General features: G+C 41.4%; 3 protein-coding genes across 3 annotated transcripts in view; 1 reads left to right on the forward strand and 2 right to left on the reverse strand.

Annotated features, from left to right (window-relative positions):
- The window catches only part of tyw1 (tRNA-yW synthesizing protein 1 homolog (S. cerevisiae)), a 63465-nt gene extending 55916 nt beyond the window's left edge, over positions 1–7549 (reverse strand). The window contains exons 1-7 of the mRNA XM_085795774.1: positions 7420–7549; positions 6991–7118; positions 6673–6804; positions 6247–6348; positions 4682–4876; positions 4156–4443; positions 2414–2536 (exon numbers count right to left, since the gene is read on the reverse strand). Of these exons, the coding sequence (XP_085651900.1) occupies positions 2414–2536; positions 4156–4443; positions 4682–4876; positions 6247–6348; positions 6673–6804; positions 6991–7118; positions 7420–7483 (1032 nt within the window). The 5' untranslated portion in view covers positions 7484–7549. The remainder of the gene's footprint in view (positions 1–2413; positions 2537–4155; positions 4444–4681; positions 4877–6246; positions 6349–6672; positions 6805–6990; positions 7119–7419) is intronic.
- A 436-nt stretch (positions 7550–7985) lies between these two features.
- On the forward strand, positions 7986–10865 carry sbds (SBDS ribosome maturation factor). Its single transcript, XM_085795775.1, has 5 exons — positions 7986–8331; positions 8561–8690; positions 8788–8988; positions 9786–9950; positions 10264–10865. Exons 1-5 carry the CDS (start codon positions 8204–8206, stop codon positions 10387–10389), a joined length of 750 nt encoding a protein of 249 aa, XP_085651901.1. The 5' UTR covers positions 7986–8203; the 3' UTR covers positions 10390–10865.
- On the reverse strand, positions 10779–12698 carry LOC146976192 (claudin-3-like). The gene has a single exon (XM_085795776.1). The coding sequence runs from the start codon at positions 12491–12493 to the stop codon at positions 11825–11827; it is 669 nt and encodes a 222-aa protein (XP_085651902.1). The 5' UTR covers positions 12494–12698; the 3' UTR covers positions 10779–11824.
- Between the last annotated feature and the right edge of the window lie 99 nt (positions 12699–12797).

Raw genomic sequence — 12797 nt, forward strand, 5'->3', positions numbered from 1 at the left:
ACTGAGCTTCCATCTGCAGGTTGAGTCAAATGGTAAACACGGCAACACTGAATAAATTCAATTCAGCTTTTATAACCTCAGTCATAAATTTAGAAGGAAATGTAAACAGCAGTGCAGCATATTGAGGTGTGTGGGGGGGGTAAGGCAAGGCAAAGCAATTGTATTTGTATTTTATTTGTATAGCCCATCAACAGTTTGTCTCAAAGGGCTTTACATAGCATCATAACAACATCCTCTGCCTTAGACCCTCACAACGCCTGAGGAAAAACTCCCGGGAAAACCCTTTTAACAGGGAAAAATTGGAGAAACCTCAGGGTGAGTAACAGAGGAGGGATCCCTCACCCAGGACAGACAGACGTGCAAAGTACTCTCCTTGTTCACAGTTCATTTGTAACTCGGCTAAATACTCTCATGGTAATAGCAAATGTAAAAATACTAATTACATCTCACACTGCTTGCTCTGTGTGACCACATTATGCAAACACAACACTAATTTGACACCACAGACACACAGCAAGTGATCTAAGTGTGATGATCCAAGTCACAGCGGCAAATAATTATAATTACAGAATGTTACAAGATAAGGTTGACTAAACAATATTTAAAAAATATATGCAGTGAGTGAAATAGAAGCATAGAGGCCAATAGGAATAACAACAAGAACTGATGGCTTCCTCATGAAAACTTAAGGAAACACTGACTGCTCACGGACATGACAGTCATGAAAAATGCTGAGCTTCCAGGGCAGAGTAAGTCATTGAATGATGTCTCTTGAACTGTCACCAGCCATCGTGTAGAAACACATTCACAGCTTACACTCTGTACACTAACATTAATGTGACAAAAGAAGGGACAAGCCTGGGAGAGTCTGTTTCTTGAGACCTGGACACTCCTACTGCTCTCAAGCACCTTTGACACAACAATAACTTAAAATAAAATTAACAAGGAATGAGATTTGTCCCACTGAGCTACAGTCAAATAAAAGGTATTGTCTTTGGTGTTCCCTTCACTTGCTGAATAACAGATCATAATACTTTTTTACCAGTCAAACAAAAACAGGAGACAGAATATTCCCTCATTTGTTTCTGTGGAGCAACACCTGCTCAAAATTTGATTTCATTTGACAAGAGCTCCTCCCGTTCTTTGTTGGAGCCACAATAAAAACCTGAGTTAGTGATGTGATCTTTATTAGTTAGTATGTTGGACTTTCTTTCTATCTTAGTAAGGCCTAATATTTACAGCATAAAGGAGAGTTTGGACCTGGACATGATGAAAACAAGGATTATTGAATGTGGCGAATGGTGTAAAGTAAATGTGACACTCATCCTTTGCATCCATCAGGGACACAGAGGTGTGGGTAGGTGAGGTTTTGCTTTTGACTCGTCGCCTATGACACAATCAAGCAGGCCAATATATACACCAAAGTATACACCTTCTGCTTGTAAATACTTTCACAATGTATCTATATTATTATTATTATTATTATTATTATTATTGGTATATTTTATCTTAAATGCAAGCTTTTGGGAAACTCTAATTTCCCTAAGGAATTAATAAGTTAACTTATCTTAAGACGTCAATCCTTCTCTCATCTGTGGATGTTTCCTTTGATTTGTTCCTGTTTGAGTGCTATTTGTTTGATGCAGCATGAAACCAGTGATTTTTATTTCACTCTGAATAAAAATATAAAGAGACTTTTCCCAGTGATCTGCTACTCAAAACAACAACAGAACAACAACAACAACAGGTACTAGACAAGGTTGGATATACACATCATCTTCCATTTCCCTTGATCTCAGTGCTCACTTCTCTACCCAGGCCATTCTACAACAGTCTCAATCTCTCAATGTCTCTTCCTTTTCTTTTTTTCCTGCTTTTTCTTGAGTCACTCATTCCTCACAAGTCTGTGATGTGGGCGTCCTCGCTATTTCGCAAGCCTCCGCTTCTCGCCTGCCAGGGTCTGGTGTCTACCAACCCATCTGCCATTTCTCCTTCAGTGACACACCTTTTTTCTCTTTACTCAACACACTCAGACTGGTCGCCGGTGGAAGAAGCTAAATGCCTGCGATGGCGCGTGTTTGCAGACCTTGAAGCAGAAACACTGAAAATAAACCTGCTGAACGACAACACTGGAACCCCAGAACTGTAACGTTGAAGCGGGCAGGTAAGTACTGTACATCCACTTCATGATTACAAGCAGAAAGACACAGTGTGCCTTTGAATGGTTAGGCGCATAAAGGTTTCTGTAACTCCTTTTGCAGTAGTGACTTTCTGAGGCTAAGGAGAGGTGGCAAGAAGTCTGTAAGTCCCATTTGGAAGATTAATAGCTAAGCCTGTAAAGTAACAAGGTGACTTGGGTATTGTGTATGAGAAATAAGCAAATGCATTAGTAGCAGTGTGGATGAAGTCTGACCTTGGCTTTCTTGACGTTGTTCATGATGTTGCCCAGATCCTCCATGTCCACCACTAAACCTGGTTTCTTTTCGTCTTGCAGACCGGACTCATCCTCATCACTGCTGGATTCTATCAGGGCATCCTGACACAAGAAAAAAAGACAACAAACAACATGGTTAGAAAAAAAAGAGATCAAGTATATAGTGAGACAGTTGAGTGGAAAACGAAAATGATTCCATCAAGTACAGAGATCCACATATGTTCCAGTCAATAACCAATTACAAAGTTGTCTGTGTTTGAGCAGTGGAGCGCATATGGACAGCGTTTATTTCACATCATTATTGCACATCATTATCGCCTTTTGGGGCGCCTGATTGAATAAGAAAGCCATGTGCACGTTTATGGTGTTTCAGAGGATTTATCACAATTGCATGCGCGGTGCCGGTGTTTCTGCCCACGTGTGCGGCAGCAGGATAAAAATGCACAAGCTGTTCTCTGGGTAGATAAATCACCGATGATGGTCCCCTCGCCACAGTCCTCAGCTGCTCTCGGTTCCGGTTGAATGTCACCTCTGCTGAGTGAACCGAGTGCTGCAGACAAGAGGGGACGGAGTCTCGGCTAGAGTTGGCTCTGAGGTGCCCGCTGCCATGACAACTGGTCATCTGTGTGTGCTGTGATGCGTATGAAAGCTGTTACTGTGCGAGAGTGTATATATTATACGTCTGTGTTTGTACTTGCCTTCTTGTGAAATCTCTAATTTCAGGGATGAGTTAAGAATAACAAGTCTATTTTCATATTTTGACGTGACTGACAGCGTTGACAAATGACAAATTACATGTAAGCCGTGTCGAACATTTTCCTGAGACTTTCAAACTGCTCAGCATAATGCCTGCAGCATCAAGAGTCCTTATCTGATTTTAATCACATTGCTAAGGGTGTAACACAAGGCCGTTAGCTCACCCAGTACATGTTCTATGATAAGAGCTGCTTGGATATCTGAAGTGCCCCTCTGATTTTAAGAGGCATCATCATAAGCCAGAGGACACCTCTTCTAATTAGATATCAGCTACACGCTTCTCAGACTTCCTTTTTCTTCTTCTTCTTCTTGTATTCACAAGGGAGACGAGTCTGGAGTCTGTAACTGTAGCTGTGTTATATCCTTCAAGAACAACGCAATGGATTTTTGTTATAGTGAGTGGGAAAAGAATTAAACAATTTATTTTGTTCAAATCCTGATGAACATGCTTTTGTTTCATGCAGCTTATTGCTGCTGAGAGGCTAATATATCCCTTCTATTAAAACTTATTTTAATCTATTTAGTATACAAGACATTAGAATTTAATGCTACAGTGCTTTCGGTGTGTCTTGTACATGCTGAAGGCACTGTTTTTAAGAATTAGTGTGTACTTTCTTTCTTTCTTTCTTTCTTTATTAGGATCCCCATTAGCACCTGCCACAGCATCGGCTTTAAATCTTAACAACTTAAGGCAGAGATGTTTGATGCAGAGGGTTTCTGTCTGTTTGTGAGACGAGTTAGGGAACAGAAACAAAAGATGCTGAACATAGAACCACCAGTGGACAGACCTTTGCTGACATCTGAACCTCTATCATCCTTTTTCCTATCATTCAATGACACATCAGCTCTTTTTGTTCAGGGACACTTCAGCAGGACATCTACTTGCCAACAAAGTTGGGTGAATATACCCACTGCCCCCTAAAAAACGTCTACAGTGCACTATGTAAACAGAACTCTGTGTTTACCTCTGAGTTGGCATCCTGCGTAGCTCCCTTTTCCTCCTCCTCTGCCTCCACACGTACGTCTTTCCTCTTATTCTTACAGGAGCCTCCGTTTTTACAGTTCCCACTGCAGCTCTTCTTCTCACCCTTGGCCAGGGCCTGAAGGCGCTTCAGGAACTTGACCTTCCAGGCCTGGAAATCTGCCTGAATGCTGCCATTACGGCTCTTCACCACATTACAGTCGCCCTCTCCCCTGGTCATGACTCTCGTGCCACTCAGCATCCAGAGCCACTTGTCCACATTTTTACCCACCTGCAGAGGAAAAAAGAAAAATGGTTTTAAAATAAATAAAGTATGGTCATGCTTGGGCTTAGTAAGGGTTACTGAATGCTGCGTGAGCTGCATCTGAAATCAAGTTTCAATACAGATCATGTTTCACACTGCCAAGCTCCAGCTGTCAAACTTGTGGCTGGGGACATTATTCAACTGAAGAACATAACAAAGCAGTATTATTATTCTGACAGGACTTGGTATGGAAACAATTTCTCACCGTGTTATAGTGGCCAACATAGACAGAGTTTCCAAGACCAAACACTGCATATCTGAGGCCTTTGAGGTAGGTCTTCCCATATCTGAAGTCAGTGGATGCCTCTTCCAGCCACTTACAGAACCACTCTGCGTTCTCCGTGGGTTGTCCATCAGTGTATGTGGCCATGAGGAATACACAGACTGATTTACTGGTGCACTGAGTGAAAAAAAAATGAAAACAATGGAAAATGGTCAAACTGTGAAGTGAGGGCATCTCAGTGTAGCACACGTTTATAAATGTGGAGTTCCTTGATATCAGACTTTTTATCTTGGAAAAGATAAAAGCCCAATATTAATGTGTGATTTGTGTGAATTTGTTATTTGACTAAATATCTGACAGAACCAGAAGGAAAGGCCCATGCTAATATTTAGCCGAGAAGAAATATTGCAATGCACAAGAGCACTAATAATAACAAAATGAAAAAAAATCTGGTTACCAAAACTAACATTTAATGCAAAAGTAAAGCAAAAACTCCTGCTGAAATTGAAAGTAGGTATACACTGTATTATTATTCTTGGCCCGTGAGAAATTAACAGAAATATTCAGTGAGACAGCTGCCTTGTCTTCTGTCTAACAAAGTGTAAGCTGCAAAACAAATAGTGTCTTCTTAATAATAATAATAATAATAATAATAATAATAATAATAGTAATAACAACAACAACAACAACAACCATTTATATAGCGCTTTTCAGGGCAACCAAAGCGCTTTTACAGAAAGCCACAGCTGCCTTGGGGCAGACCTACAGACCCACTATGTGTGTTATCAAAGGAGTGTTATCAGACGACCCACTCCACCTCCTGAGCCACTGTCGCCCCTTTATTGACTGATGGCTACTAGCCACTCAGAGTTAGTGCACTGAGGAACAGCTGTATGTCGGGAGCGACTGTTGCCTGTGGTCAATTCTCTTGTGGAGATTTTCCATCACTGTCGTGTCCTGTAGTGCAAACAGCTATTTTCTCTTCTGTCATGTGCCAGCCAACCAATCCCCTCTTCATCTCTCCATGCACTACACAGAGCCCATGCCCACAAAATAAATACGGAACGCTAATGAAAATAATCCATCTTTCTACAGCTGAGCAGGATTAGTATGACATATTTGTCGTCTGTGCCAGCCGTCTGAAGAATCGAATCAGTGAAAAATGAAAGGCTGAGCTGCAACAGGACTGCAGGATTACTGTACTGTTTGTTGTCAAGCTTTCAATAAATAACAGTTGTGATGTATTATACTTTGAGGCCTTGTCTTGCATGCGTTGCGCAAGTCCTATGGGCTTAAAGGTACATTTTAAAGTGTTAATTAACAGCCCAGAGAAACCTCAGAGTATGTATACAGTAAACTTTCTGCAAGAAATAACAGCTGCATAAATTAGTCACGTAATTTATCCAATGCCAATGTTAAAGCTTCAGAAGCAGCTGTACATTTTGCAATGTCTTAGGGTCCTGCTCAAGAATTTATTATTTTAGTCTGACATTCTCAAATCGAGAAACACTACACACAAAACCATCTTCTCTTTAGACATGGCTTACCTCATCAGCAAGTTGATCATCTGGATCATAGTCTGTCATGTCAGTCACTTCAGCTGCTACCCCCAAATTCTTCACTTCCTCTGACAGATCCATTGCAAAGCCCTGGGTAAGTGGGGAGTCTCAGTTAATGCTTACCAAAACAACAACAATGTATGAGATGGTAGTTTTGAACCGATCTATCATGACAGGAATTTATATTTTTGGGTTTCAAGGGTTTACTTGTTTCACCTGCACAGATCTGAATTACACCACACCTTTGTGTAACTTATGATTATTATACATATATAGCACATGTATTGGTGGTTTTACACTAAACTATAATACTTTATTTATTTACTTTTCTTTTCATCTGTCCACCAATATGTGTAGAATATCATTAACACAGTCTTATCACTGAAACTGAAGCCAGTATACAGTAATCCGCACCTTTGCTGTTCCAGTTTGTGAGCCGTAGAAGATTTTAACTCCTGACACATGAACCACAGCGTCTCTGTCAGAGCGGTCATTGTTCTTCACAGCTTTGTAGACCCAAGGGCCGATATCCTTAGAGAAGCTTTTCTGTAAGAAGACAGAGGAGAACATGCACCTTATATTTTGGAAACATGAGCAGTGTCTATACACTTCAAACTGAACACCAGGAGCTCTGGTACTGTGCAATCTACTCTTTAAAAAAAAAAACAACAACAACTAGACAATAGGTTTAAAACAGCACACATGACTGAAGGTTGGATATCAGCAGTTCACCTTCTTCAGTGCCACCTTCAGAGAGAACCAGACCCCGAAGACCAGAGCAGCAGCTGAATACAGGTACAGCCTGTTGTGCCATATCGACATGAAATAGCTCTCAGTGGGGTTGTTTTCATTCTGAGAGACTGGAGGGAGAAAGAGGGAAGTCATCAAACTGGGAGGAAAGACAACCTCTTCATCTGTAAGTAAGACGGGTTAACGTCGCTTCGAGTACAAATGCAATGCAGCCACAGCTGTGCCAGACAGCGGCTGATCCTGAAGCAGCATCAAGCGACAAGACAAGAGGGGTTGACCCCAAACTCAGGTCACCTGCAGCAGACGAGAGGCGGGTGACTGACTAGCAATACAAGCTAGCTAGCAGTGGTAATAACATTATTTTTAAACGTAATGTAAACGTGAACTTCCGTTAAAAACACCCGGACTCACCTTTAGTATCTGAGGTAGATACATGTCTTACGAAAAGCAGAACAAGTGGGAGGAAATTTAGCATCGCTGCAAAATTATATACACAGTCCTCTGCAGTTGGTGTTGTGCGCAACCATATTGTTTGGCCACTGAGCATGCTGGGAATTGTAGTCCTCTGTACTGTACTAAAAGCAGACTACGCCACATCAAAACAGACCGGCGGCAAACCATAGATATAAGGTAATAAAATACTTATACGTTGTATAGTTGCCTTTTATTATTATTATTATTATTATTATTATTATTATTATTATTATTATTATTATTATTATTATTATTATTATCATCATTATTATTATTATTGATATTATTATTATTATTATTATTATTATTATTATTATTTATTTATTTATTTATTTATTTTGTGTGTTATTTTCCTTTATATTGTTATCCCAGCACATTACTAATGTCATCTCAGCATTTTGATATTTGTGTAAATGATGTGCAACAAATACAGTTTAAAAAAGAAAGAAGAAGAAGAAGAAGAAGAAGAAGAAGAAGCAACAAATGTATATAGACCCTTCTAAATGTTTTTTCCTGCTTCTGAAAAAATTGACACATGTTTTCTTTTGTGTGAACGAAATCGTTTTTCAAACAATTTCTTGCATTTTCCAATGACCACCTGTTACAGGCGGAACCGTCGTTTGACGTTGTTGTTTCGCGGGGAACACTCATTGGGAGCACACTCGGATATTTCTCGACAGGAGCAGCTCGGACAGAGTTACCTGTCTTAAAACTCAGAAGTATGTCTATATTCACGCCAACAAATCAAATACGGCTCACAAATGTGGCCGTGGTGAGGATGAAGAAAGGAGGGAAGCGGTTTGAAATCGCCTGCTACAAGAATAAGGTTATGAACTGGAGATCGGGAGCGTGAGTATCATTAACGTTAAATGTCACCAACCGCAATGATTTTACCGCAACTTACAGTTACCAAAAAACAACACACTGTTTGTTATTTATTAGATTAAACCATTTGTTTTATAAATGACCAAAATCATCCAGTCTGTCGTTTAATGCTTATCGATGCTCCGTCACGTTAAAGAAGCGGAAATGTCTGAATGTCCAAACGTGGTTTTGTGTTTTGTTTTTTCTCCTCCAGAGAGAAAGACCTGGATGAGGTTTTGCAGACACACTCTGTTTTCGTCAATGTGTCCAAGGGTCAGGTGGCAAAGAAGGACGATTTGACCAAGGCTTTTGAGACAGACGATCTGACAGAAATCTGTAAACAGGTAATGACCGTGCCTAAATGTTTCCCTGGCAACGTTGTATTGCCATCAAAGTTATGTGTGATAACCACTGACACTCCCTGACCTTTTATCTGGACAGATCCTGGCCAAAGGAGAGCTCCAAGTGTCAGACAAGGAGAGGCAGAGTCAGATAGAGACCATGTTCAGGGACATTGCGACTACTGTGGCGGAGAAGTGTGTCAACCCTGAGACCAAGAGGCCGTACACAGTCAGTCTCATCGAGCGGGCGATGAAGGACATCCACTACTCTGTCAAGACCAACAAGAACACGAAACAGCAGGTCAGCAGGCAATTACGTTGCTTATGAATGTAATAATATTTTCCACTGATCTGACCACCTCAGACACATTTTCAATCTGGCAAGGCAAGGGAATTGTACTGTATAGCCCATTTTTTACAAACAATTTGTCTCAAAGGGCTTTACATGGCATCATAACAACATCCTCTGCCCTTAGACCCTCACATCGACTGTGGAAGAACTCACAAGAAAAACCCTTTTAACAGGGAAAAAATGTAGAAACCTCAGGGTGAGCAAGGGATCCCTCCCCCAGGACAGGCAGATGTGCAATAGATGTTCTATACAGACAAGAAAACAGTTTACAGCACTGAATATGGGAAAACATGGACTTGGTTAACAAGAGCTGGAGATAGCACAAAACCAAATAGATACAGGGAGTCCTGAGTGTGATTTTTTTCCAAAGGTAGTTAGCTCTGAAGAGAGATGTTTTGGCTCATCCCAGCAGAGTGTTATTTGATTCAATAGTCTTTGAGCAAAGAAAAAAAGCATTTAGCCTACTTAAAATTAAAAATAATTATTTCCCAAATAAGTTTACCTCATTAAATGTGATTGGGTACATGCTGGTGTCTGAACCTGGAAAAAATAAATGATAAGGTGTCTTCTGTTATGATTACAGTTGGCAATGATACTTAATTACAGTGGTTTTATTATTGTTGAGTTGACATATAGTCAGGTTTTGGCTCTGTGGCACAATTCAAACTGTGAGGGTTTGTGTTTCTTCCTTCACTTTGATTAGTCCTTCTTATGATGATCCTTTTATCCTTTTGTCCTGCTCCCAGGCGCTGGAAGTGATCCGGCAGCTGAAGGAGTCCATGGAGATCCAGAGAGCCCACATGAGGCTGCGCTTGGTGCTGCCAGCCAAAGAGGCCAAGAGGCTGAAGGAGAAGCTGAAGCCGCTCCTGCAGGTTGTGGAGAGTGAGGACTTTGATGAGAATCTTGAAATGGTGAGAAACAAGGCGGCATTTGTGTTTGTGTAATCTTTATCTGCACTGAATAATATAAATATATTTCAAATGTATCAATTGGCTCTCAGATATTTGCTGAGAGACTCGCAATTAGACATCAATGAAATACTCCTACATTTATGATGATTTTTGTGTCCAGTCAGGATTTTAAATTTGTGTTTTGTTTTTGTTTTATTGTAAAGTCCTGTGCGTACACCTTTACTTTCCCTGCTTTTTGTTTTGTAAGACTTTCACTTTGTTAATTGAGGCCTTTGTATCTCTTCTCCACCTCCTTCCTTCATCTCACTTTCAGGTGTGTCTTGTGGATCCGGGCTGCTTCAGAGAGATCGATGAGCTGATCCGCTGTGAGACTAAAGGCCGAGGATGTCTGGAGGTGCTCAGTCTGAAAGATGTGGAGGAGGGAGACGAGAAACTATAGTAACCGCAGTCCAACCAGTGAGGACACTGCACCTTATCCACACTAATATGCTTTTCCTGTGGCACAAAATTCATTGAAGGGATGGTATTTTATGATTAGATTCTTCCTAATTTCAGGTGTTCCTTATTACCAGTTTAAAGGATTTATTTGACTATCAGAACATTTGTTCTATCTGTATTCTGGGGGGAATGTGTTTTAAAAAATATCTTTAAACATTTACACTTAAACTTGTAGGTCAGTAAATAGATCTGACGACCTGCACTGATTTATTTATTTAAGGTTTTTATGCTAGTACTCCCAGACCATTCTTGTTTCTGCCATCAGACTTTGTGTGCCATGCAGCCATGCTCTTTATCACAACTTTATGATATTTTTTTCAATTTAATAATTCATATTTTCTCATCATTAATGAGTTTGTTCTGTTGCAAATAAATATCAAACAATATATATGCATATAATATATTAATTTAACATGTGATTTTTGTACGTGCTCAGTGATTTTCTTCCACATGCACACAGTTGCTTTAAAAACAGAAAAGCATCACGGTCAAACCAGGGACATATGAAGCATCTCCAAGTCATTTAATTGCCAAAAAATGGACAGGAAAACTGATGTTTTCCACTCAAATTTTAACTTTGACTTACAATGTAAAACTGGGCAGGACAAAGGGAAATTACACTGTAAAGTGATTTCCCCACCTAGGACTTGTTTAAAGCCCAATTTTGACTTATAAAGTTAAAAACATTGAATAGCAAGTGTGTTCTAGCAGGTTCATCACAGAGGAAAGTCATGGTGAGAAGAGCCACAGGTTGGACTCCGGGTCGTGCACTGAACTCTCAGGGCTATGATATACTTTATTACCCCATCAAGTGCTCCGTGGCTATTTGGTTAAAACACCACAATGAACAACTAAATTCTTATAACAAATATTCCTGAATCATTCTCAAAGCTTTATTCCACAGACTCAGCCTCATCTCAGATGTAAACATTTCTGCTATACAAATCAAACAAATGTGAAACTGCATCACTCTGATAAAGTGCAACATGGGTACAGTATTTAGTTGTAGGATCAGGGCTCTTTCACATTAAATTAAAGACATAAGAAGAAGTAGAAGAATCAGGGGCAGTAAGCTCTTAAGCCTCAGATAGTATTATGGGAACCAGACCAGTATCAATTATTGCATCGAGAAGAGTCATGTTACATATAGAACTGACAAAATGAGAGCTGAATGTAAAACAATGTTATGCAGTGTAAACAGCCTGTTAGTTTCAACAAAAGCACACCTCAGATTGTTGCTAGTCCGACCCACACCTCTGTCAGTACAACCAGTTAAATGACACGTTTCTGTGTTTTCTAATGTTATATTCATCCAGCTTAAACCAGTGCATCGTCACTCAATATGTCCAGTCAGGATTCTCAACACTCGGTCCCCCTCAAATGGGCTGTGACCTGCGTTCATACTGGCTGTGTGTGAACGTAGTCCTGTTGATCCTGCTCAGTGGGTGGTTGGCTTCCTCCTCCGGGTGCGTGCTCCCCTCAGGCTGCTGTGCCTGCCTTTCGCTGGTGGGGCACCTGGTGGTGAGATACACCCCTCCGACCAGCATCAAAGCAAAGGAGATCCATCCGAGGTACAGAGCAGGTCCCCAGTCTCTTCTAAGCAGCACAGCACCCTCCAGTGGCTGACTGGTGTGATGGCATGTCCAGGCTGTGGGAACCAGCAGCAGGATCCCAGACAAAACAAAGAGAGCACCAGAAAACACTTTGATTTGGCCACGCGTAGGGAACCACAGTGCCCCCACCGACGCAATGACCACAGCAAAAGCCCCAGCTCCAATAGCGGCCATGATGAGGGCTCTCCACGTCCGAAAGCTTCCTGACAGAGTCATGAGAGACTGGTAAAAGGAGCAGTGCAGGCTGCCATCTTGGGCCAGGTCCCAGTGATCCCATTCCAGCCACACCCCATCCCAGTAGGCAGGCAGAGTGGCCGTGGCGTTGTCCAAGGTGCCGCTCACCTTCCACAGGGCCAGGCAGCGTGTTAGAATGGCACAAAGCCACCCTGTGAAGGCCAGACCGAGGGCAGCGAGCTCCAGCTGCCGCTCCATGACTCCTCCTCACTGCAGGCCCGACTGCCTAACCAGAAACAGCTGGCAGCAGAGCGCACTGGGGTGGGGTGTTATTTTAACGTGTGTGTGCATCGCTGAGGCTCTGACAATTTGCCTATGTGGGTGTGTGTGCCTGTGCCTGTGCCTGTCTATTTTGCATGTCTGTCCAGTCGGACAAACCAGTTCTTTGGAATTCATGAAAAGAAGGCACGGCATGGCTGTAGGTGGGCGGAGAAGGGAAGTCCCTCTGTTTGCCATGGTTTCAAAACAATCCCTTTCTCCCAGAGAAAAACAAAGATTCCAC

Source organism: Trachurus japonicus, chromosome 13 (assembly GCF_045865225.1).
Source record: "Trachurus japonicus isolate A0001 chromosome 13, Traja_1.0".
Lineage (NCBI taxonomy): Eukaryota > Metazoa > Chordata > Actinopteri > Carangiformes > Carangidae > Trachurus > Trachurus japonicus.